At 36.3% G+C, this 26,349-nt stretch overlaps 2 protein-coding genes and 1 long non-coding RNA gene across 7 annotated transcripts; 2 read left to right on the plus strand and 1 right to left on the minus strand.

Moving 5' to 3' along the window:
• The first annotated feature begins 1,087 nt into the window (after positions 1-1,087).
• Positions 1,088-13,405, plus strand: phkg1a (phosphorylase kinase, gamma 1a (muscle)). The gene is made up of 10 exons (XM_048160381.1): positions 1,088-1,298; positions 1,860-1,956; positions 5,448-5,626; positions 5,743-5,797; positions 5,936-6,001; positions 6,993-7,156; positions 10,085-10,175; positions 10,305-10,458; positions 10,574-10,699; positions 12,855-13,405. The coding sequence occupies exons 2-10, from the start codon at positions 1,874-1,876 to the stop codon at positions 13,119-13,121; spliced, it is 1,185 nt and encodes a 394-aa protein (XP_048016338.1). The 5' UTR covers positions 1,088-1,298; positions 1,860-1,873; the 3' UTR covers positions 13,122-13,405.
• Positions 1,963-24,790, minus strand: LOC125248483. 4 transcript variants are annotated; one of them, XR_007180318.1, is made up of 9 exons: positions 24,655-24,790; positions 21,487-22,042; positions 20,265-20,364; positions 19,898-20,007; positions 19,638-19,751; positions 10,542-10,706; positions 10,286-10,475; positions 6,443-6,529; positions 1,963-2,492 (listed from the first exon to the last, which is right to left on the minus strand). It is a non-coding gene; the product is annotated as an uncharacterized LOC125248483 (long non-coding RNA). The 4 variants fall into 4 exon arrangements; XR_007180317.1 differs by having other exon boundaries at positions 19,638-19,754; XR_007180315.1 differs by having other exon boundaries at positions 19,638-19,754; positions 19,886-20,007.
• Positions 21,970-24,961, plus strand: LOC125248480 (aurora kinase-like). Of its 2 annotated transcripts, XM_048160377.1 has the most exons (6): positions 21,970-22,909; positions 23,137-23,231; positions 23,398-23,448; positions 23,870-24,248; positions 24,401-24,571; positions 24,692-24,961. In XM_048160377.1, exons 1-6 carry the CDS (start codon positions 21,970-21,972, stop codon positions 24,868-24,870), a joined length of 1,815 nt encoding a protein of 604 aa, XP_048016334.1. In that variant the 3' UTR covers positions 24,871-24,961. The 2 variants fall into 2 exon arrangements, with proteins under 2 accessions (XP_048016334.1, XP_048016335.1); XM_048160378.1 differs by lacking the exon at positions 24,692-24,961 and having other exon boundaries at positions 23,870-23,964; positions 24,401-24,561.
• Positions 24,962-26,349: the final 1,388 nt, after the last annotated feature.

A 26,349-nucleotide genomic window follows, 5' to 3' on the forward strand; every position in this document is an offset into this window, starting at 1 on the left:
CGTTACTTGTAATGTTACTTTACTCCTTACATCAAAAAGTAATCTGATTACGTTATGCACATTACTTGTAATGTTACTTTACTCCTTACATCAAAAAGTAATGATTACGTTATGCACGTTACTTGTAATGCGTTACTTTACTCCTTACATCAAAACTAATCTGATTACATTATGCACGTTACTTGTAATGTTACTTTACTCCTTACATCAAAAAGCAATCTGATTACATTATGCATGTTACATGTAATGCATTACTGCTCATTTCAGAGGAGATTGAATACACCTGATTGCTAGGTTTTCTCAGAAGAGACCTATGTTAGAAATGTGTCCATCTTGAACATAATCAGAATGATCAGCTATAATAAGGGTAAATGGACATACTCTGGTACACTGGAGGAGCATCTGAATTGGGTTTCCACATTTTTACCTTGACAAGTTGTAGAAATCTGATATCAGAATATAAATGTGATTCCATCAAAGATACCCAAACTTGTATGAAGTTTAATTGTTTTTGCAATATTTCACATTTATATTTTTTGTATATATTTCATAGTTTTCACATGATTTTTTATATAATCTTATTGATAGGTTTGTTAAATACACACAATATTGCTGTGTTATTACTAGTATCTTTTCAATTTAAACCATAAACGTATACTGTCCACTCGAGTGGACATCTGGAAATCTCTTTGGAAAAAACTGAAACTGAAATGTAATGTGCATTACATTTTTTTAAAAGTAACTCTGTGTACGCTTATAAATGCGTTACTTTAGTCGTTACATCAAAAAGTAATCTGATTACGTAATGCACGTTAATTCACAATATCCATTCAAATGTATAGCATGACCATATGCTTAATTTAAATATCCAAAAATGTATGCATTTACCAGATGCTAAATTAATCTCCTGAGCTTCAATAATAAGTGTATCAAATCATCTTATATATATGTAGCCTAAATAATTAAAAAAACAATCAGAAATAAATGGATTGTTTCTCTTTTACGCATTACATTCTAGTGAATTGATACAGAACTATAGGTGTGAACTGGTTTTCTTATTAATATGGAGTGTATACCCATAAGTGGTAATACGATATGGGACTGTCCTGTCTTTAATACGGCTTTTATTTTTGGATCTTGACATTCACAGTTGCCCTTTCGGCGCTGTGTTGTTGAAGGCAGCAGAGCCGTCATATCTCTACCGGGATATTCGTTAGGGAAGACTGGAACATGGACTGACCGCTGCCACTGAGCTGAAGGAGAAGAACACTGCTAAACAAAGGGAATAATACTAGCAGGTATGTGAATGTCTTGCCTGTAATCTGCTAAGCAGGTTTCCGTCATGCCGCCGTCCATGATGCTGCAGCAGATTGATGCTGCTGGCGCGACTGTAAACATCGCGAGTTCATGACCGAAGAGCCAACCAGATCATTATAAATCAATGGGCTGAATGTCAAAAACTACAGTAACTCGGAAAATAAAGCAGCAGACACAAATAAAGCAGCCGGGTGACCACTGTACACAGTGTACCATGGTATTTACAAGGCATGGCACTTGTCAGAAATGGCATTGCCATGGTGTAGAAAACAACAACATGGTATTACTGCAGAAAACAAACCACAATCGCTGAACAGAAAAGTACCATGTAATGTAATAGGTTGTTTTTTGTGCCATGGTATTACCATGTAAATACAATAGTATAGGAATATGGTAATCATTTACACTTGTATATTTCAAAAGTACCCTCTGATCACTATACCTATAGTTTTATTTGTATTATTATATATCCTGACTTTAGCAGATGTTAACATGACCTAGTTGGTGTGCTGTAGGTTTGTAATAACCCAGTTTTCCTACAGGGGAGGTTATAATAATGACCAAAGAAGATGAAATCCCTGACTGGGCTGGAGCGCAGGACTTCTATCAGAAGTATGATCCAAAGGAGATCCTTGGAAGGTACTGTCAATATTGTACACATATTTTAGTGAAGATGGAAAAATGTCCCGGTCATATTCACCGCCATTGAAATAATAAACATTATTATTTTCACTTGATGTTAATGAGAATAAGATTTGTTGACTTTTTTATATCAATGTCAAACTTGTTAGATTCACATGAAAATCGACGAAAAGCAAATACAACTAGAGGGACGTGAAATTTGTAGCGCACCATCTTGGGCGTGTTTTTTTTAAAACCGAAGATTCTGTCACGCAATCCGCTAGAGAGAGGACCCAGACGCAGAATGAGCAATGGGTGATATTTAATGACACTGGGCACAAGGAGGAAGGTGAGGCGTGAAGACAATCCAAACAGCAGGACAGGGCACACGACAGGAGAACAGGCAGGTGATGTTAGGCCGGAGAACTGAAGAGGTGAGGCAGACCTGATGGAGTGACAATACTGGAGATCAGGCAGCGGCTCAAGGAACCAGAGGCGTGAAACATGGAGCGGTCACTGAAGCGGCACCGGTCTAGCTGCCAGGCATAGAGAATCTGCGGCCAGGGAGGATACGAGAAGCAGGGCAGGAACCAACACAAGACTCACAGTACACAAGACAACCAAGATAAGAACAGTAGCTAACGATAAAACCACTAACGATAATATGACTAGAGAAACTAAGCAAGGGAGCTAGAATAATCACTAATAATCACTTAAATAGTGATGAAAGCCAAAATATTAAATGTCACAGATGTATATTTACTGAGTAATCTATTTTGTACAGGGGGGTCAAAATGACCATTTTCAAATCAATTCAATTCAATTCAATTTCACAATACATATCATTTCAAAGCAGCTTTACAGAGAATGCATGTCAACATCACAATTTAGAGAATGCAGTTAGCTAATAATGTAATAATTTAGGCAATTAATTTACAATCACTGTTAGCAGTTTAACTGAAGGAAGAAGCAATGAGCTCCTGGAAAAATGAATTACATATTAACCATTTTCACCTGAGATTTGGAGCGAAATTAGAGGGGTGTAAACATTAGTTTAGAAAGATGGCAGCATCGTTATTTTATTTGTACACAGAGATTGGTAGGTCTATTAGTAAAAAAAGTTGACTTTAGCAATCTTTGTTTCATTATATGCCAACAGTGACTGTTCAAAAATGGCAAAAAGCACTTCTTGTGCCTTTTCCTCAAGTTTACGTGCCTGTAACTCAAGAAGTATTAAAGGGTTAGTTCACCCAAAAATGAAAATGATGTCATTAATGACTCACCCTCATGTCGTTCCAAACCCGTAAGACCTCCGTTCATCTTCGGAACACAGTTTAAGATATTTTAGATTTAGTCCGAGAGCTTTCTGTCCCTCCATTGAAAATGTATGTACGGTAGACTGTCCATGTCCAGAAAGGTAATGAAAACATCATCAAAGTAGTCCATGTGACATCAGAGGGTCAGCGTCGAAAATACATTTTGGTCCAAAAATAACAAAAACTACGACTTTATTCAGCATTGTCTTCTCTTCCGGAATCCTTTCCATTGAATTGATTCCATTGAATCCTTTCATCTGTCGGCGTTGGTAATGCACTTTTACGTCGTTGTTTTTGGCGATTAGGACATCCGCGACATGCACACTTACACACCATTTAAAAAAATATAGCAATACCAAAATACAAACAATGTAGAGTAGCTTGAATACAGCGTGCGTCTCCCTCAGACTGGAAACGAAGCTCGGGCGCACCGGATAACACGTCAGCAGAGTCTTACATCAGCAGCGTCACTGCGGAGTCGTGAACCCGGATTGACAACAGACCCGGAAGAGAAGACAATGCTGAATAAAGTCGTAGTTTTTGTTATTTTTGGACCAAAATGTATTTTCGACGCTGACCCTCTGATGTCACATGGACTACTTTGATGATGTTTTCATTACCTTTCTGGACATGGACAGTCTACCGTACATACATTTTCAATGGAGGGACAGAAAGCTCTCGGACTAAATCTAAAATATCTTAAACTGTGTTCCGAAGATGAACGGAGGTCTTACGGGTTTGGAACGACATGAGGGTGAGTCATTAATGACATCATTTTCATTTTTGGGTGAACTAACCCTTTAAAGGTATCTTAATATCCTTTTAGATTCTGGTTCTTAAACTTTCCTTTTGGTATCTTCATTTTAAAGGCCCTCAATGGTTCAGTCCCAGAGATATGGGGATCCAAGAGTAAATTGGTAAATTGTTCACATTTTCAGTGGTCGAAAACCAAGTGTGGGTCACTTTGCATACAGCTGATACTTTTTTCTATTAAAGAGGAATATCTGAAGAACAAATAATGTTGAAGCTAGAAATGAATCTCTGTCAACTCAATTGTGTAGAACATACCCGAGTGCCATAAATATTCATTTTTCCAAAGTTTGCATGCCTGTTACTCTAAGGATTATTCAAGATATCTTAATATCCTTCTAGATTCTCATTCTTAATAAACTTTCCCTTTGAAATCTTAATTTCCAAGGCCCTGTATATTTTAGTCCCATAGATCTGGGGATCTCAAAGCAGCTCCATGTTCAAATGATTGAATTTTACCCATTTTCAGTAATCGAAAACCAAATGTGGGTCACTTTGCACACAGCTGATACTTGTTGCATTTAAAGAGGAATGTCTGAAGAACAAATAATGAATGTGTATTTTGTTTACCTCTATCAGAAGAATTGCATAAAACAACTCTCTGAATACACTGAAAATGGTTCAGGTTAAGTTGAGGCACATTAACTTGCTCTCAAAAGTGTATTTATACAATCTATATTTCAGTCAATTTTAGGGATATTTGGAAGAAGAATTTTAACAGCTTCTGAATCTACCAAGGGTTCAAATACGCAGTATCAAAACTACCACATTGACATCCCAATATCTATGAGATTGAACCATATAGGGCCTTAAAAAAAATGAAGATTAAAAAGTTTCATAAGAACAAGAATCTAAAATGACATTAAGATATCTAACACTTCTTGAATTAAAGACATGTAACCGGCATTAACTTCTTGAGCAGTTTGAGCTACAGTAGCTCGTCTGTTGGATCGGACATCAATAAGCCTTGGCCGCCCATGACCCTGTCGCCGGTTCACCACTGTTCCTTCCTTGGAGCACTTTTGATAGATACTGACCACTGCAGACCGGGAACACCCCACAAGAGCAGCAGTTTTGGAGATGCTCTGACCCAGTCGTCTAGCCATCACAATTTGGTCCTTGTCAAACTCGCTCAAATCCTTACGCTTGCCCATTTTTCCTGCTTCTAACACATCAACTTTGAGGACAAAATGTTCACTTGCTGCCTAATATATCCACCCACTAACAGGTGCTGACAGGTTTTCAGCAAAGATTCTGTACAATTGATTTTTCATGGCACTTCATTGGACCATGTGTTATATACAATACAATGTAGTATTTTCTTTAGAAGTCTATACTGAGAATAAGTATTTCTCATATTTGATTATTGTGTTTGTGTTGCAGAGGGGTAAGCAGTGTGGTTCGACGCTGCATCCATAAGCGCACCACTCAGGAATATGCCGTCAAAATCATAGACATCACGCCATCAGATAAGATGAGCCCTGAGGAGATCGAGGAGATCAGAAATGCCACGACAAAGGAGATCGACATCCTCAAGAAAGTGTGCGGGCAAGAAAACATCAGTAAGTGTCCAGGATGATGGAACAGCAGCTTTAAAGCATGAAATGTACCAGCATCACGTTGAGATCAAGTGTATTTATATCTGTAGAGAGTCTTATGTGATTTCTCGCTTCTCCAGTTCAGTTGAAGGATTCCTTTGAAACTAAAGCTTTCTTCTTCTTGGTGTTTGACTTGTAAGTATTGATTTCATACTTTTTATTATATATATATATTATGCTATATAATATTAACATTTATGCTATATAATTTCACATTTAATTATGATGCTGTTTGAAAAGTAGCGAAATGCATAATAAATATTGTTCTCACAGGATGAAGAAAGGAGAGCTTTTCGATTATCTGACTGAGAAGGTTACGCTCAGTGAAAAAGAGACAAGGTTAGTATAATTTATAATGAATCACATGAAACCTGTCAAGAACTTGTTCAGGTCATATCTCATCACAAAATCAAAGTTTGGCCAAATTTATGATCGTTACGATTGTTTGGCATTGTGACGTTATTTTTTATGACAACTTTGTCACATTGCCTCCTCAAATCTCATTACTTTAATGTAGAAATATCTTATTCTCAATACAGAAAAAAATTATTTAAAGTGTTATTGTACATAATGAAATTATTCATTGTACTTCCTTTAATTTATGATGATTTAATACAGGTTCAGTACAGGTTACTGTAAGTTTAATCAACAGCATTGGTTGCATTGATTATCACAATAAAAAAGAGTCGACTCATCCCTCGTTTTCTTTACAAACAGCTAAAATCAAGGTTAAGGTAAGGCAATTACAATAGAAGTGAATAATTTTATTAAATCACTTACATTAAAGGGTTGAAAATCCTCCATCATTTACTCTTCCTCATGTCGTTCCAAATCCATAATAAGACTTTCGTTGATCTTTTTGTTTATCTAAAAAACAAATGAAGATGTTTGTAATGAAACCTGAACTAACCCTGTAATTCTTCTGTTAAAAGTTGTTGGTAGCACTTTATTTTACAGTCCTGTTCCCCATGTACATACTATGTACTTATTATAGTAATTGCAATAACTGGGTATTAAACCTGAACCTACCCATAAACCTAACCTTCACCCATGTAGTTACCTTATATTACCCAGTACTGTCTTTGGTAAGTACACTGTAAGTACATGTAAGTGCAGTAGTGTAAAATAAAGTGCCGCTTTTTGATATAGCTTAGTATTAGAAACTCAACAAAGTTATGCCAGTGGCCACAAGTTCTGCTGAATATTCCTTTAAAGAGACAGACAATTGATGAACAATATTACTGGAGAATTTTTTGTTATCTAATGAAATCACCTTATGGTAATAAGGTTATGGTAATGAGAATATAAAGTCTTGTTTTCATTTTTGCAGGAAGATCATGCGCTCCCTGTTGGAGGTGGTTCAGTTCCTTCACTCTCAGAACATTGTGCACAGAGATCTAAAGCCGGAGAACATCCTTCTGGATGACAATATGAGCATCAAACTCACTGATTTTGGCTTTGCTGTGCAGATTACACCAGGACAAAAACTCCATGGTAAATCACTTCTTCCTCTGTCTAACTAGATGATGATGATGATACATAGAGATAGTATAGGGATGTAATGACACATCGATATGAATCGATGCATCCATCAAATGACTTGAATGTATAATATTGATGCAACATGTAAAAAACTATATTTTTAAGATGCACACAATGTCTCAAAGAACCTCAAAAGAGACCACAAGAACACTTGTTTGTCTGTTATAAAAAGATACATTTTTTCTATAATATTTGAAAAAAATAAAGTTTACTTTTTGTTGTTGATATCCCAATTGGGATACGGGATTTGCAAATGTCAAGGAGCTCAATTAAATGTTTGTATTTCGGTTGGATTTGCAAGTTAATAAAAGTGTATCTGATTGTGGAGCATAGGCACATAACATCAGTGTATTGATCACAGGCAGTGTTCGGCAAGTTACTATAAAAAAACGTAATTAATTATTACTAATTACATCTTCAACAGTGTAATTAGATTAGTGTACTAATTACTCTCTAAAAGTACTATCTGCATTACCTATTACTAATTACTTTCTAAATCCCATATCATCCTCGGCCAGTTTAACAATACAAGGATAGACATGAAGCTGCTCTTTTAATTCTTTCAAATAAATAATATAAAACTGCATGAATTATTCTTGAACTGACCAAAGTATTTAAAGGGAGAAGATTACATTAAAAACATGCATTTTAACATTAGACGTTAAATCCACTGTTGTCCTCTGGTCCTCTTTGTTTAGGGGTCACACTTGGCTCCTTTGTGGTCAAAAGTGACTGAAGCCTTTTTTAATTTTTTTTTTTTTTTTTTAGGAAAAAAATGTAATTTATTTTTGATCAATAATATTTTTTGATTATTATTTAAAATTTTGAGGGTATTTTATAATACTATGCATTTTTTTTCTAATTTTTATTAGTTATTTTCCCCATTGGAAATAATCCACATTTTTTGTCTTATATATTTCAAAATAATTTTTCAATTAAAGCAGATTTCCATGAGATTTAATCTCAAAAAGAGCATTTAAAGGCATTTAAAATCAAATTTTTTGAAGGTAAATTTTTTCCCATTCATTTCCTATGTCAGTCATTTTTGACTGTGAAGAAGCCATCCCTTTTTTCATCCCTTTAATATATCCAAATCATGTCCATGATATTTTTTTTGGTTCACATAGCTAATGTGACAAAAGTCACCAAGTCACCAGAGGGTTAGATAATCTTTCTTTACAAAGTGACATCAGCAACTACTTGTCTGGCAGGCAAAATACCGTGTTTTTAGTCGTTTGCACGTTGTTATCTGTACAAAGAAAAAACTATTCCGTTTTTAGTACATCGTTGTCGTATAAACGTATGCTAAGAGTAATTATTTTACTTTTAGTATAGTTATTTTACTTTTTCAAGGGAAAAGTAATTAAATTACAGTAATTAATTAATTAGTAATGAATTACACTCAACACTGATCACAGCCACCTGAATCTAATTGGACAGTAATCATGTCAGGGCATGTTTTGAGGCATCTGGAAATATCATATAATGATACAATCTATATTATCAGATCATATTGTGATGAAACGTCAGATTTGCCCCCTTTAGCTAGCTGCCATTTGTCTAAAGAGAGACAGAGAGAGAGAGAGAGAGAGAGAGAGAGAGAGACGTCACTGCATTTTCTGGTCAGTAGTTGTCAGGTTTGTGCAGCTCTTGGATTCGGGTTTCATACTATCCTTATATGAGAGGTTAACATGTTAGTGGAACTGGAGGAGCTGTTTGCTATTTGGTGTGGCCTCTGACCTTTAACCAGGAACAGAGTAGTTGCCTCTGCTCTAAGAATGACCCATCAATTACATAAATGTGTGTTTCATACATGACTAAAGGTGATGATACACGGGGCAACTTTTTGAGCAATGTTGCCTGGGCACTTTCCCATTGAGAATGGGCAAGAAATTTCTATCTGGATACTTTAGATCAAAATGTGTAGCCCATTCTCAATGGGAAAGTTAAATCCCTTTTTTGGCTGTAAAAGAAAACCTGCTTAATAATTATGCACACCTGAATATAAGTTTTTTTTTCACTTCGAGCCTTCATGAACAATTATATATCTATAGTTAATAGTAGTTATTAAGATTGATGAGGTTTGGAATTGGTAAAATGTTCTTGGAAAAAAAATATGATCAGAAAATCAACTTGCATAATAATTATGCATGCACTGCATATTCTAAATCATTATATGATATAATATATATCTTTTAATGAAAAAAAAAAAAAAAAAAAAAAAAAATATATATATATATATATATATATTTATTAGGGCTGTCAAACGATTAATCATGATTAATCATATACAAAATAAAAGTTTGAGTTTGCATAATATTTGTGGGTGTACTGTGTGTACATTAATTTGTGTGTATTTATATATACATAATAATTATACACAGTACACCCACAAATATTATGCAAACTCAAACTTTTATTTTGTATATGATTAATCATGATTAATCGTTTGACAGCCCTAATATTTATATCATGTCATATATGTGTGTATATATATATATATATATAAATAATAGAATCTTATAAAATATCAAAACATCTATAAAGTAATCGTATATTTATTATTTGTCATTACATTAAATTATAATAATATACAAATTATTAAATCATTTTTTATACATTTTGAAATTTTTTATATTTTTACTACCTGCATTTATTCTGATTTTTTTTTTTTTAAAAATCATTGTTTGTGGATCAAATGTTTTTTCATTAATCTATTACAACAATGAGAATAAAATAAAACTTCTTGTTCTATTTTATTTTATTTTTGGGTGAAATAAGAACCTAACATGATGTTAAACTGAAAACTGTACATACGTATTAAATAACAGGCACACGTGTTTCATTAGAGCTTCTCTGATCTTGTGTCGTCACTCACAGAGGTATGTGGAACGCCAGGATATCTAGCCCCAGAGATTATCGAGTGCTCTATGGATCCTCACCACCAAGGTTACGGGACCGCCGTTGATCTGTGAGTAGACCTTCATACGTGCTCTTCACAGCATGCCCAATGACAAGTTAATATAACCAATTTACATTACGCTCTTAGGTTGGACTGAATCGAGAAAAATGACCGCACACCGTTTCTTGTCTTTTTCAGCTGGAGTGCAGGGGTGATCATGTACACCCTTCTTGCAGGTTCCCCTCCCTTCTGGCACAGGAAGCAGATGCTAATGCTGCGCATGATCCTAGCAGGAAGTTACGAGTTCACCTCTCCGGAGTGGGATGACCGTTCAGACACTGTCAAAGACCTGGTGCGTCTGGTGCAGACCTAGGAATATTCGAAATAGTGGGACAGTCTCGTTTAGCTTACCAAGCCTACAACAGATCTACTAACCTGTGGTGTTCATGGGCTGTTTAAACTTCCAGATCTCCAGGTTGTTGGTGGTGAATCCCGAGACACGTTACACTGCCACAGATGCCTTAAACCACCCTTTCTTCCAGCAGTATGTGGTTGCAGAGGTGCGACATTTCAGTCCGTACAGGAAGTTCAAGGTGGGCTCTGTAATAATTGATTTAATTAATTATTCTAATTGTTGATTTATCTTGCATATATTTGTAGGAAAACACTTCACAGCATTATATCATTATTAGACAGTCACATTAGTAAAACTGAAAATGATAATAATGAATGATGAATTAAAATATAATAAATTATATATATATAAATAAATATATCAGGGTCGACTAAAGCTATTTATAACATATGGTATATCTCACATCATTTTTCTCGAATATCAGCACAATTGCAACTATGATATTGATTTTATACAACAGTTCAATAAACAAGAAGTTAATGTTTAGTGAATTACATTTAAACTCAATATTGTCTGTTTTTGCTCCATTTCACCACTGAAAATAGTTATAAACACACCAGAAGAGAACCGCTGTTCATGTCTGGTGTTTCATTAATGAACGAATCTGCATTTCTGAACAAATCAGTTGAGTGAACAATTCAGTGACCCAATGACTTGGTTTATTTGTGCACCAATAATGCGATTATTTCTCATAATCAGAGTAAGGTCTTAATCACAGTAAGATGTTTCCATGACATGAGCAAAACTCTTCCCTCCAGTTTACATGCAGTTTTTATTACTCTGATTTTTAGCTAATAAGCATGGTTATACCATACTCAGATAGGCATACAGTATGCATGTTACCGGCCATTGTTTTAAGGTATTCCTGGGACTTTTTGCCTGTTCTTTTATGAGTATTGTGAATTTGGACATGCTTTTTTTTGTCACATACTGTTTTTGCCTACTATGTAGGATTGTATGCAATTAAGGATGCACACATAGTCACTTCCTGAATGAATCAGCCATTATGAACAAAATGGCTGATTGAATAGTTCAGTGACTCCCTAATGGTGGTTTTAGTTTTTAAAAGCAGACTATAATTTTGTTTTCCCCCAATCATTTCATGTTTCTATATTCATAAATCATTAATCTCATAACATTACTCAGTGCTTCCCACAGGTTTGAAATATACTTGCGGTGGTAGCCGGGCGAAAAATCCTCCTATTACCCACGGCACAAAAATGGTCTACTACATGTGTCAAACAAATAATGTGATTTTTAACAGTATTTTTATTTATTGAAATTAATTTTAATTGCATGGCATATTACATTTAATTACATACTAATATTATGCATTGTAAATTATGCAAAATTACAGCATTTACATGGTTCACCTTTTCCTATGTTCTCCTTGCTGTCATATAGTGTCTCTCTGTGAATGGGACACAGATTTTACTAGTAAAATTTATAAAATGAATAATATATGTGTCAAATAATGTTCTTAGTCTTTTCTTCCTGTGGGAGAGACTACAATAATTTACTATGAATTAAATGGAAATCAAATTAAATACAATTTACAATTTAAATACAACTAAAATACCAATAATACCCAAAAGAAAAAGAAAAACTTAGCGTGTGACTTTTAATTATAAACAGCCCGAAATACACCGGGACTCTTATTTTGAAATGTCTGTACTATTGCAGGCTGATCCTTCAGATTCTTACAATCGTCTAAAACATTTTATATAAAGGCCATAAAGTAGACTTTGTAATAATTCATCTTAATTCAACTTGTGTTCATTAGCAATCGCTTGGCATAAATCTGCGCTTTTCATTGATTGAGAATCACTTTGAAGCAGACTGAAGCTCTGTTGCGTGAGCCTGTAGAAGGCGCAACAGCGCCCCCTTGTGACTTTGCAAAATTTTGAAGCGCCCGTGGGAATGTCAGCGGGAGTAAACAGTTCTGACGCACACGTAACGAGCAGGTACGAAACGACTAGTTTATCGGTCGCGGATGGTTTCATTATCTTGTGCGGATATAAAAGAGGATAAAAATAATAAAAGCAAAAATGTGTCTCCAAATATACTTGGGCGGCCGTTATTATACATGGGCGGCCCGCCCAAGTAAAGTCTATGTGTGGGAAGCACTGATTACTTATGCATTTGTCTGTGTAAATACATGCCTCTGCAGTGCAAAGGTGGATTTTGTTGATACGGATTTCATTTGACTGGTCTTCATTTGTCTTAATTTTCTAATCAAATTGATTGATTAAATGTAAGAATTTGCCCTTATGAAGGCAAACAATCCCCTTGGAAATCCATGCAGGTTAATTTCAGTCGCTTGTGTTTTTCAGGTAATCTGCATGACAGTTCTGGCAACGATGCGCATTTACTGCAATTATCGACGTGCCAAGCCAGTTACCAAAGAAGTGATCAAGAGTGACCCCTATGCAGTAAAACCTATCCGCAAGCTCATCGATGCCTGTGCGTTCAAGATTTACGGACACTGGGTAAAGAAGGGGCAGACACAGAACAGAGCTGCCCTGTTTGAGAATAGTCCAAAAGCTATCTTGCTTTCTCTAGCAGCGGAAACAGATGATTCAGCTCTCAGAATGATGTAATAAATGTAAAGCACTCTACTGAAAACTATACAGGAAAATATGTAATATGTATTATGACATCAGTACCTCATACTGCATGACATTGTGAGACTTATAAATATGAGTTTCATTTCATTCATTTTGCCCTGAAGAGTTGCATAAATGGCCTGCAACATTTAAATGTTATTGAAATCCAGGCGTCAACCTGGATACCTGAAGATCTCATGCTAATTCAGGTCTTATTTATTTATTCTGTATGATAAATTATTTGAAATATTAAAACAAACTAAATATATGAAACTAAATATGGATCCAAACTCATTTTATGGTGTTGTGTATAATGTGGGGTGAGAAAACTGAAATTGTGGGTTACATCTTTGTCACCTTTTTCACTCCTAATGAATTTGCCTCCCTGATATTACAAGAACAAAGAACTTAAATTTTAATTGCAACAGAAAACCAATTAATCTGCTATATTCCTCTGTAAGATTTCTTTATAAATCATCTCCTCACTCATATGTCTTTATTTTGTGGCACACAAAAGGAGAGAGTCGCATAGTCACCGTCAGTCACTGCTCTTCACTGATTACCATTTGTAACTTGAATAAGGATTAATCTATATTCAATTTATAGTTTATGTGAAGATTGTTTTAAGTTAACTTAAATTAAAACCTTTATCTATCGACACACAAAAATAAGTAAAAGAAGACTGAATTCAGTGGTCTATTTGTGTGCTGTCTGCGATGTGGCATTCTGTGTGTGCACTTCTCTTTCGTGTTATTTCTGCTAATGCTGTTCCATGTATTCTGACTTATTCACACTGTTAAAGAGTTGGATTCTCTTGCTAAACATAGCCAAAGTTTCAAAACACGCATTGGACGTATGACGGAGTATTTCTGTGCCAAATACACTCCTTCAGATTTCCTTCATGTTTCAGAAAGTTTTTTTTGAGTATGGCCATTTATTATGTAATAAAAGTTGGAATTCCTTACGGGCACTTCTCCTTGAAGAACGCACGCACACATCGACCAGAGCTAGAGTAAGAGCACGTCCATCGATGCGCTTCATTCGGGTTTTGAAAGTCATCGGCAGCGCTGCACAGGACTTGCCCGAGAAAGAATTTATCACTTTGTTTTTACCACGAAATCAACAAAGAAGCGTGTTTTTGGTTGTGAGGGAAAGATAACCTTGCTTCCCAAAGAACCCAGCGTTAAGTTGAGCTGAGAGTTTTGTGCTCACGCATTACATTGATGCGCTCTCGAAATTTGTCATTAAAAAAACATATAAACCACTTTAAATTAACTATCAAAATAAGGATAAAGTTGCAATCACTTTTTTATTGGTTAAAATGAATGCAGAATATCTTGCGTTTTCCGTGGCTGCTCGAGCCCACAGGACCTTCGCTTATGGTTTCATAAACAAGGCTCAGTTCAGCGCGGGATTTACAGATCATTTGAAACTGAAAGATGGAGCGCCACAACAATAATGATCCCGGTCATGAGTCCGAACTGCAGGCGGTAAGTAAATATCTGTTTTGTTGGCAGTCGGTGCGCAAGAGCATATAATGTAAACAACATTAGCGTATAGTGATTCGAAGTTATCCAGGGATAATGCGATGGTGTATTGTGTGTGTTTAAACACAGTTGTTTAGCTGACCATTGATAGTTTGCAGACGATCGCTACACAAAAGCTGCGTGTGCTCGTCACTCTTTAGCTCCGCTCACACGGCACGCCTCCAGGCGCTCGACTGTTTTCGGAAAGACTCGGTACGGCGTATGTATCTTTTATAAATATGATAAAACTAAAGACTTTTTGGAGATATGAAGGATGCACTAAAACTCTATAGGTACTCAAGATAAACATGAGATTGGCAGAAACTGTGTGTGATACCATCTTCAACTGGTTTAACCCCTTAAGCCCTGAGGGTATTTTCAGAGTTTTTTTTTGACACACAAAAAAGTAAAGACTCATAACTCCAAAACTATAGCAAGGAGAGTCAAAAGGTTGGTATCGTTTGAAAGGAAACTTTTTCAAAAAAAACAAAAAACAAATAAAATAAATAAATTTGGACATTCTCAGGCTGAGAAACTGCAAATATCAGCAAAAAAAAGTGGAAAAAAGGGAAATTTACATATCTTTCTAATTCAAAATGGAATATCTCATGAAGGAAATAAGGTAGCGGGACCATTTGTGGTGAAATCAAATCAATGCAGGGCTTTACGTACAAAAACTTGCTCAAAACAATTATACTGTATTCTACTCCGTGAGAACTTTCAAATCATATCACATGATTATCTGAGCTGTATGATGCTTTTGACACATTGGACTACATAGTACAGAAAAACAAAATTCATAAATTGAATGGCTAGAATAAAATTCATGAATTTTTCAGCAAATAATAATTTCAGCAAATAATAATGCCTGTCTAGTACAGAATTGATTTTAAATGATTGATTATTGTAAATAAGGCATTGCCCCGCTGTATTTAGTACAACTCCTTCATATTCATAAGCCATCTAGGTCTCTCAGATCAGCAGATCACATGATCCTAGACATTTCTGAGCAACAGATTGAAATTGAGTGGTGACTGTAGGAATAATCTACCTCTACATCTTAGACTGACTCCTTCTCTAGGTTATTTTAAACGAAACCTGAAATTACATTTACTGGAATTAGTGTTTGGTTCAGTAGGTTAATTAGCAAGAGGCTCTTAGCAGATGTTCGTAAGTCATTGTTTGTCTGAAAGTTAATTTTGTTTGTGTCATTTTATTTTATTGTGTGATTGTACAGCACATTGGTCAACATTACATTGTTTTAATGGTGCTTTATAAATAAATAAATAAATAAAAATGTTTTAAAACATGCTCCAGATTAAGTGGGGGTTCAATCTTCAACTGGCTGGTGGGAGCAGTCACTGACAGGTCACGTGACCTGGTGGCAGCTGCCAGTCTTGATTCTGCCAGGTCTGTCAGCAGTGGGCTGGTGGCTGGCAGAGTGTAACGCGTTCCCTGTCTCTATCGCTGCATGGAAATACATAATTGTATTATTATTAATATAACATTATGACTCTATTCTTTTGTATGATTCACATTTTAGAAGGGGTTTATCTCAATTAAAGCAGTCAAATGACCGTGATCTCAACTGGTGGAAAATGACGCTCAGCCCATCCAGTCACTGCTGAGATGCGAGTATAACGCATTCTTTATCACACTCGCTGCATGGAAATACATAATTTTATTATTTTTATTATTTAATTCTTGTTGGCAATGCCTTTAACAACATTTTAAACAATTTCAAATTTCAAAACATTTATTCTCTAATATATTATAATAAACATTCTTTTGATAAACATTAAGTGTTAAACACTATTTATTATTAATTGTTAAACAATATTTCCGAATACACACTGAAAACTTATATAAGTTAATGCAACACAGATAAATTTCATACTAGCCCTATAAAGGGCGAGAGAGAACTCAGAAAATAAATATATAAGTATATATATATATATATATATATATATATATATATATATATATAATGCCTATTTATTAATATATTTGTGTACTGTATCATATTTAATATGCAAAATTAGGGGAAAAATATCAATATGAACAAAACTTCGCTGAAAACCCTGTCATATGCAATCTACTTCATGCCTTCTGTCCACTGATTGACAGCTCATACAGATAAAGTATGTGTAAGACAAACATTTACTGTACTGAAGCAACTTGATTATTCATATACACCATTTTGTAATGCTAAAAATGACTAATACTAATAAACTACTTTTTATGTTAATGTAAGTGTCAAATATAGCAAAACAATATATCTAAATATTCACAACAAACACCCTTTCAACATAAAAGCAAGAAATGAGACCTAAACTTCCCCTGATTCTCAAAATGATTCTAGCTGCTTGCTCAGTTTAAATAATCTGAACCAACACAAATCTTTGGTTTTTAACTTAATTGGCATTTGCACTCAATTGTATTATGTTAAATGAATTTAAATTTGTAAAATGTTAGGTTAACCTAAACCATTTGTGTTGGGACTACATGAATCATTTATGTTGCATTGAATGAAACTGGGCAGTGGATTTCTAGTTCCCAGCATGCTTTGCGTAGGGATAGATTGGGACAGTAAATGTTGAAATTAAGTGCTATTTAATGTGTTTTTTAGTAAAGGGAAAAAACTTTTAAAGTTTGATGTTCAGTTATATTTGACATTTAAAAGAGTTAATGTTATGTCGATTTTTTGAGGTTACCATTATGCTGAAGTGTAGACCTTGTGGTTAGGCTGTGGGTGGCTACATGAAATAAATCTGTGTTGTTCTCAACAAGCTTTAACTGTGCTAAAGCCAGTGATGAGAAGTTCTTTACCTGATCATTACTTGCATGCTATAAACATTACACTTAGCATGTGAACAAGTGTTGTTTTAGTTTAGTTTTTATAAAAATATAAATAAAAATAAATAAGTTTGACGGCCAGCACATCATTTACACAATCTACATATGGTCATCAGCTTTACCCCTCTCAGTGGTCATGGAACATGTATGTGTGTGTACAACAGCTACTCACAACCTAGCACAAGCGCACATCTTCACCACGATGCTAACAAAAAAACAAAACAAAAAAAAACGCTTTATACAAACTCTTTTAAATGTCCAAAATAACTAAACATTAAACACTTAAACACTAACAGGTCTTTCCATTTCCTTAAAAACGCAGAAAACTTGAGCAAATCTGCACAAGGGCACAAGTCTGAATTACAATAGCACTTGATGGATCAAAAAGAGTGAATTATGATCAGGAAACATTCACAGAATACGTCAAATGAAACTGATGTGATCTCATTCAATTAGGACGAATTTTAGTCATCAGTACAATTAACCTAGCTTAAGTTAAAATAAATCAGTTTAACTGTGTGGAAATAGGTGTCATAATTGAATTAATCAAAAATTTAATTTACCATGGCACAGTTGGGAGCAGGGAGCGCGCGATTTAAAGGGGCCGCAGCCTGAATCGGTGCATATTTAATGATGATTCAAAATAGGCAGTTACAAAAAATTAATTAAAAAAATCTATGGTGTATTCTGAGCTGAAACTTCACAGACACATTCAGGGGACACCTTAGACTTATATTACATCTTGTAAAAACTGGTTCTAGGGCACCTTTAAGTTAGATCAACAAGTTATTTTTTGAGTATATCCAACAGGATACATCTCCAGATTTAGGATTAATGTTGCAAGAGTCGTGCAATTGGGATAATTCACGTTTTAATTGTCATTTTTTTATGCTTTACATTATTGCATAACACGTGTTATTACAAAACATAAAATCGTCACAACTATTGGCAGTATCCATACAAATTAGAATGATTTCCTTGGAATGACAGGCAACAGTGACTGGCTGGGCTGAGCGTCATTTTCTACCAGTTGAGATCACGGTCATTTGACTGCTTTAATTGAGATAAACCCCTTCTAAAATGTGAATCATACAAAAGAATAGAGTCATAATGTTATATTAATAATAATACAATTATGTATTTCCATGCAGCGATAGAGACAGGGAACGCGTTACACTCTGCCAACCACCAGCCCACTGCTGACAGACCTGCCAGAATCAAGACTGGCAGCTGCCACCAGGTCACGTGACCTGTCAGTGACTGCTCCCGCCAGCCAGTTGAAGATTGAACCCCTACTGTCCAGATTTCCTCTGCTCTGTCCAAACGACACCGTTTGACAACAACTGCTCGTTGTCAAACATTTCAAAATCATTCTTGCTCCCCTGAAATATTTGTACGCGTCTTTGTCTCCTCAGTGCCATCACAAGTCCCTACTGCAAACTCCTAACCACTTGAGAGACCTCTCAAGCTGTCTTAAATAGCTGGGAGAGTAAGAGTGATTCTTAGCTTTAAGAAATTTGATAACTTACTTTATACTTAAGTTTAAAAGTAGGAGTAAATGTCATGACTTCTCAGCACTTAAGACTAAACTGACAGTTTGAGAAACTTGATAAATGATCCACTGAGCTTGATTCACAGCTCCTGTACTGTGCTGATTATGAACATCTTCTTATCCATGGATGCGTTAAAATATCCTAGAGAAAAAGCTGGCTAACGTCTTTATCAGTTTTGCACCAGTCAATAAGCCCTTTGCATTCCATATGAATTTTAATGAGAACGCTGGTTAGTCGTGGCCACATAGTTTTCATCTTATAATAATATAGTTAATGGAAGGTAAGGTAAACATTTTATACTGAAACATATTGAAGAAAACACTCTATAAAGAATGTTTCTCTGTAATGCTATATATGTTTATGTTCCTCTCTACTCTTAACATGTAACATCAGGGAGTCACGATGAACATTTGAGGGCAATCCCACATTTGTTTTTGTTTTTTTTTTAACTAAAATCAAATTATATGACATATTTTTGATTAACGTTTACTGGACTGCATTTAGTGTAAACTTCATGAGATTGTACAGAGGACTTGTCATGTGCTTGTCATGTGTTGTTAGTGCCATGATCTTACCTGTGGGCGCACTGATGAGGGCTGAATGTGCCACCTGACTCAGAATAAACCCAGAGACGAGCGAGTCTGTTTAAGGGCCAAGCTTAATGGTGTCAGGCCTCGGGTGTCCTTCTGCTTCTGTAAGCAAGACATGTTTAGTGTGAAGCCAGCAGTACAGCAGTGAATCACATTCAGTGGAGAAAACATGAATTACATGTTTAGAGGCTATCTGTCAATAAAAACGCTAAGAAAACAATCAAGAAACTTACCACTGTACTCACAAAAAAGAAAGGAAGGTCTGCCTTTCTGTGATCAGACTTCCGAATTCCCATTTTGACACAGCCAAAGGATCCCCATCCCAGCTCACCAAGCACATCATATTTCGAATGACCTGAAAGATAAATGACAGCATGTTAACGTAAGTATGATTCTTGTTGTGCCTGAGCAGACAGATTAAAAGAATTTGAGTGGGTCTTTTCAATTCAGATCGGCTACTATAAGATGACGTAATCTGAAATCACAATCCACATCACTTTGCACTTGATGTACTCTGCACATACGGCTCAGGCAGGTAAATGAATCTAACTGCAAATGTGTCAAGGCAATCAAAACATTAAACATGGAACAAAAAGTGAGTTACAAAAGTACCTGAGCCAGGCGATGGGCCGATTCCACTTGAACCAGACTGAGGCAAGGTCCCGATCCCTGATGGACAGGACAGGGTTAGGGTCAGGCGTTGGTGTCAGACCTGTGAATGGGAGCACAATGATACTTGTTATCAATCAGTTACGTGCTGGACATAATTCATGATTAACTGGTGATTCGGTAATAACAAGATGAATCTTTAAGACGTTTTTTGGTTCTCCTCTAATATGAACATTAGGGGTGTGACGAAATATTATAACATGACTATATATAATTTTTATTTTTTTTTTTGATGTGAAAAGCTTTTGAATAAACGTATAAACCCTTGCTCTGAGTTTTGATATGCACCTGTTCTTGTTAAAGAACTATATTTCTATCGCAAAGAAGTTCCCAAATATTACAGATTAAAGTGGACACTTGAATTAAATGTTGTTTGGACATTATTAAACAAGCATTTGATCATACAAAGTGTAACAACAACAACAACCAGGCCGTTGGCGCCCTCTGCAGGCATTTGTTATAATACATAATGTACATAAGATGATTATTATATAAATTATGTATTTTAACAGTGTTGTTCAATAAAACCATAACATTACTTGCTTTTGATACTTTATGTAAACCAATTATTATTGCCTCGTTGTTATTATATATGTATTTTAAGTCATTTCAAAGGGTATTATTTACTTAGGTCTATTTTTATTGCCACAAAAAAACATTTTAACAGACTACTCAATTAATTGTCAAAATAACTGACCAATTACTAGATTAATAATTGTGTTTCTGATAAACTGAATGTAATTTAAGTTCTGTTGCTTTTATATAAAAAAGAATATGATGAACAAGACACCCAAAAGTACTTACTTATTATTTATTTCCATTCGAAAGACGTCTTTCGAAAGACATTTTACATGTTTATACAAATAAAATAGCTAAATCTCACAAATGTTCAGATGAAATGTCAAGGTTTCGATAAATATCAGCATAACCATTCAACAAATGTGATTAAATTAACGTTAGATTAATTAACATCATGCGAGTTTGACCATGAAAACTGTCGCTGAATTCGAGAAAAAAGTTTCAAGCTTCATGAAAACATCATAATATCGATTTTTTCCGTCATTGTTTATAATTTTGGGCAATTATTAAGCACTACTGACACTTTATTTCTTTTAAATCATTTTATTTCTTTGAAACAGTAATGTTTGTGAATGACGCTTTTTACCTCGAGTCGATTATGATCGTCGAGCTCCGGGTTTGACATCAGAAGTTGTAGTAATCGTGACATGAAGCTTTTGAATGAAGAAATGTTTGAAGATAAAGTTGATAAATATATTTATTTTATGTCTAAACAATAGCAGTTATCGTTTGCGTGTATCTGTATATTCACGTGACCAAAACATTCGAAAAAATCCCTTGGCAACCGGCCGACGCGTCAGCACTTGTGACGTCACAGTCAGAGTCTCCCACAGCCTATAAATGAAACCCCGCGAAGACTGAAGTTCAGTTCATCTGTTTCTGCTGCATCAATCGATCTGACTAGTACTGTAGTACATCTGTGGTGAAAGTCGCGCAAGTTGTGTTATATCACTCTGACTGTGTGTGTTATATCACTTGATTTGTAGTTTTTCACTGATCTGTGTGCTATAAAAGTTCAGTCGATTTGTGATAAAGTTTGTGACAGAACATCAGCGAGACATCTGACGCAATGGGGCAGTGCACATCTCACAGCTGCGTTGCAGTCCAAGATTCTTCTGCATGTATGTCACCAACACCTGTCCCTGAGAGAGTAGAAAAGAAGAAGAGAGGGAGGCTTTTTAGATGGTGTTTTTCTAGGAAATCCAAGAAAACAACCATCGAAGCCCAACAGGGTCGGTGCAGAAATTGCAGGAACCAAAAACCTCAGAGATGCTCTGATGGTGAACATGAACAGAAGAACAACACCCAGAGCATCAACACTCCCAGCAAGAACAAAATTGTTCATTCACTGGACAAAGCTGAAGAGAGCAGTGACACTAACACTTCAGTGTTCAGCCATGTGTCTCCCTTCAGCGGTGTGAGGGTAGTTAAAGTGGATGTGCATAGAGCTGAAGACAGCAGTGCCACTACACTGCACAGCCATGTGTCTCCCTTCAGCGCTGTGGAGAAGGTTAACGAAGATGAAGCTGAAGAAAACAGCAACACTTCAGTGTTCAGCCATGTGTCTCCCTTCAGCGGTGTGAGGGTAGTTAAAGTGGATGTGCATAGAGCTGAAGACAGCAGTGCCACTACACTGCACAGCCATGTGTCTCCCTTCAGCGCTGTGGAGAAGGTTAACGAAGATGAAGCTGAAGAAAACAGCAACACTTCAGTGTACAGCTGCGTATCTTCCTTCAGCGCCGTGGAGAAAGTTAACGAAGATGTTGCTAAAGCTGAAGAAAACAGCAACACTTCAGTGTACAGCTGGCACAGCTGTGTATCTACCCTCAACACTGTGCAGGAGGCTGATGCTCCCAGACAAGAGCAAGAGGAGATCAACACGAACAACAGTACTTCTCCAACTGTGTCATCCATTGCTAAAGGGGACCTCAACGCTCCTTTGCCATTGGGCGACATGTCATGGAAAACTGAGGATGAAATTATCAATTTAAGTCCAAACCCAAAGACAGGTCAGTTTACTACCACATTAATGACTTCTGGACATTGTTCTTCTTATCCTAATGAAGATGTGGACTGAGGATGAATTTTGGTTGTGTGAGGCCCCATTACACCATAATAATGTGTCCATTTTTAAAGTGTTCTTTCATTTTATGGTTTATACTGTAAATTTACTATATACCTCATATATATGCATGCATACATAAATATTCTTTCTTTTATTTTTATTTTTTTACAGGGAACATCAGCCAGGACTATGAAATTGGTAGACTTCTCGGTCAAGGAGGATTTGGAAAAGTGTTTGAAGGAACGCGATTGTCTGATTCACGAAAGGTTTGTTTCTTTCCTCGCTAATAAAAGTATTTTGGTACTCTTTAAATTTATTAAAAGTTACATCAAGGTTCATTACTAGAATCATGTGACCTCTGCACAGATAATTAATTAATTGTAACCCATTCTCACTAAAAATCTTTCTGTTTTTTTCCCCCTTGGAGAACAGGTGGCACTCAAACATGTGGCGAAGGAAGAATGCTATGGAAATGAGCGACTTGTAAGTAGGCTGCTGCTCCCTTCATTTTCTTACTCTCAGAGTACACGGTCACATTAGCTTTAGGATATTTTAACAAAATTTTGGGGGCAAAAAAGGTCCATTGTCAATAGAGTATTAACTTTCAAACCAAGCAGCTTTCTGTTGGTCAGCATGGCAAATTCACATGACCAACATGAACAAGCTTTTCCACCCTCTCACAAAACTCCAGAGCGTCTGGATTCCTGTTAAAATTACTGAATTTTGCCACGCAAAATTTTAACAATCAGGCGTAAATGTGGCCGCAACTTCAGTAACTATTTCCAGTTGAATTTGTTTAAATTACAAGACTTCAAACCTACTTATGACATAATTATGTTGTAGTAATTCAGATGAGTTACATCACATTTATCTCACTTTTGTGTAACTTTTATCTCTCCTGTAGAGTCTATTTGGCAAAGCGCTTCCAAATGAGGTCGCTATGATGATTCGTGTGAGCGAAGGCCCCAGCGTTCCCCAAATAATAAAGCTGCTGGACTGGTATGAGACACTGAATGAGTACATACTGGTCATAGAGCGGCCCACACCTTGCAAAGATCTGCGGCAGTATTTAGTTAAAAATGGTGGCAGAATCAGCGAATTTGAAGCACAAGTTGTGATGCATCAAGTTGTTACTGCTGCAAGAATATGCATTGAAAGGGGAGTCTTCCATAGTGACATCAAGCTAGAAAACCTGCTAATCAATGAGAACAGCTTGCAGGTCAAATTAATCGACTTCGGTGTTAGTAAAAGCTTGAACACGTTTGGTTATACGAGGTACAATGGTACGTATTATTTCACAAATCTATGGTGACAAGTTATAACGAGCTTTCCAGACAGAGCCAAAAACAGCAGAGATCACTTGTTCAATAAATAGACAAAACGCTGTAGAAATACGAATTCACTGCAATGCACAAAATCTTGTTCTTTCTTTCAGGTACAAGAATGTATGGTCCCCCTGAAGCTTTCCGCAGAAAATGCAGGTACTACGCCAAGCCGGCAACAGTATATTCTTTAGGTGTACTGTTGTTCGCGATGCTGTTTGGGAAGTACCCTTACAAGACTAAGATCTTTGCCAGGACCTTGAAAACAGCAGAAATTTCCAAAGGTACGAGCATGTGGACGGATCATACAAGAACTTTTATTACAACTTAAAATAATGTGATCAGTTACACAAAGTATAAAACTTACAATAATAATCTGACATCTCTCCCCACTTTCTTCACAGAATGCAGAGAACTGATATCTTCATGCATGGAAAAAAATCCAAACAAGAGGATTGACTTGGACAAGATCCTCGACCATGACTGGTTCCAAGTTTTGCTCCTGGATCCAGAGAGTCAAAACGAGGAACCCATAGTAAGTGAATTCCCATGTGTGGATTCATATTTCCTGAGAAAAAATTAATCTTTGTGCGTTAGGAAAAAAACGTAGATGCAAATACGGGTCCAAGCACAGCTTACATGTACTTTGCAAAAGAAGAAGAAAAGATTTATTTTAAAAAAAGTATTTATATAAATAACGGACGACTGCCGCATAAATTAAAACAAAACAACAACAACATAAAATCCAGGCCTGGTCCTCTCTCGTCTTGCACTGCCGTTACTCCTCTTTTTATCCTTCCGGAGCTCCTCTGTGGGACTCGAGACTGGTGTGGTGGGCAGGTGATGCTCATTAGCACTCGCTTCGTTCCTACGGCTCTCTGCCCCGTCCTGCTTGTCAGATACCCCCTAACCTTTCCCAGCATCTGGGGGTAAGGACTGATGAGGCGAGAGAGAAGGAGACGGAAGGATGAGGAGAGACAAGAGACGAGAGAGGGAAGAGAAGAAAAATAAATCTTGGTCCGGTTCCCAAAACGCACGGCCTAACACTCCTCTGTTGCCTGGTGGACGGTGACAACTCCTTAGGCTTCGCGCACCCGGCAGTGAGTCCCCCTTTCCCTGCTTCTCCCCAACATGGCGGACAGCAGCAGGCTCCGGCCTCAGGCAAACGCCGGCAACTCATCCACTCCCTGTCAGACGACAGCCACCCCTCCACAACCCAGGTGAACGGCAACAAGGCAGCATCCATCCCCCCAGCAAGTTACTCCAGCCCACTGCCTTAAGCGTCCATGACGGTAGACTTTGCTCAGCTCGATGGCACTGCGGATTTCGCACAGCGATGAGGGATCTTTGGCAGTGCGTTCCTCCTTCCTTCTGGGTTTTGGCTCAGAGAACAAAGAGGTGGGAACCTGCAAAACGAAACAAAATAAAGCGGCAGTCGTCCTCATGAATGAAAACAAAACAACAACATAAAATCCAGGCCTGGTCGTCCCTCCTCCTTTTATCCTTATCCTTATCCCCCCCCCCCCTTTATACCAAAAAAAGAGATTTATTATTTTTAATAAATACTGCAATATTTCATAAAAAAACAAGTATTGTCAGTTTTGATTTCATGGTGACTGTAAAAATGTTTTTGTACTCATCTAGCAGCTGTGGTGGTTGCTAAGAATTCATCATAAAAAAATATGGTGACACCCTATCAGGTATTATGGGATTGCATATTGATGCCAGTATATTTTTCAACTTATAGCTGCATATTTCATCAAGTGATATAATGTTAAATCATTACTGATAACAAAAATGAGAAGAAAAATTATATATATATAAAAAAATAATCATTTTGTGATGTGTAACATCACAATATCACATCAGACAGACTTCTTTTGGGAATGTTTTTCATTGGGACTTGTACATCAATGCATTGCTTTCACTTGTTAAGCATTTTCACTGTATATCAGTGATATTCAGTTAAAGTTCCATTAGGTCCAGCCTCCATATTTCATTTCCAGAGGAGGTCCAGACTATTCTTTTTGGAATAGTTATAAATGTCCATGTGAACAGAAGT

The sequence above is a fragment of the Megalobrama amblycephala genome, linkage group LG16 (genome assembly GCF_018812025.1).
Source record: "Megalobrama amblycephala isolate DHTTF-2021 linkage group LG16, ASM1881202v1, whole genome shotgun sequence".
Lineage (NCBI taxonomy): Eukaryota > Metazoa > Chordata > Actinopteri > Cypriniformes > Xenocyprididae > Megalobrama > Megalobrama amblycephala.

Excerpts from the sequence above, each read along its gene's own strand:
- LOC125248480 (XM_048160377.1), top strand. The coding sequence starts at position 21,970 with ATGGGGCAGTGCACATCTCACAGCTGCGTTGCAGTCCAAGATTCTTCT. Across the intron at positions 23,449-23,869 it reads GCTATGGAAATGAGCGACTT|AGTCTATTTGGCAAAGCGCT; the intron begins GTAAGTAGGCTG and ends TCTCTCCTGTAG. Across the intron at positions 24,572-24,691 it reads AACAGCAGAAATTTCCAAAG|AATGCAGAGAACTGATATCT; the intron begins GTACGAGCATGT and ends CTTTCTTCACAG.
- phkg1a (XM_048160381.1), top strand. The coding sequence starts at position 1,874 with ATGACCAAAGAAGATGAAATCCCTGACTGGGCTGGAGCGCAGGACTTC. Across the intron at positions 1,957-5,447 it reads CCAAAGGAGATCCTTGGAAG|AGGGGTAAGCAGTGTGGTTC; the intron begins GTACTGTCAATA and ends TTTGTGTTGCAG. Across the intron at positions 10,176-10,304 it reads TACGGGACCGCCGTTGATCT|CTGGAGTGCAGGGGTGATCA; the intron begins GTGAGTAGACCT and ends TGTCTTTTTCAG.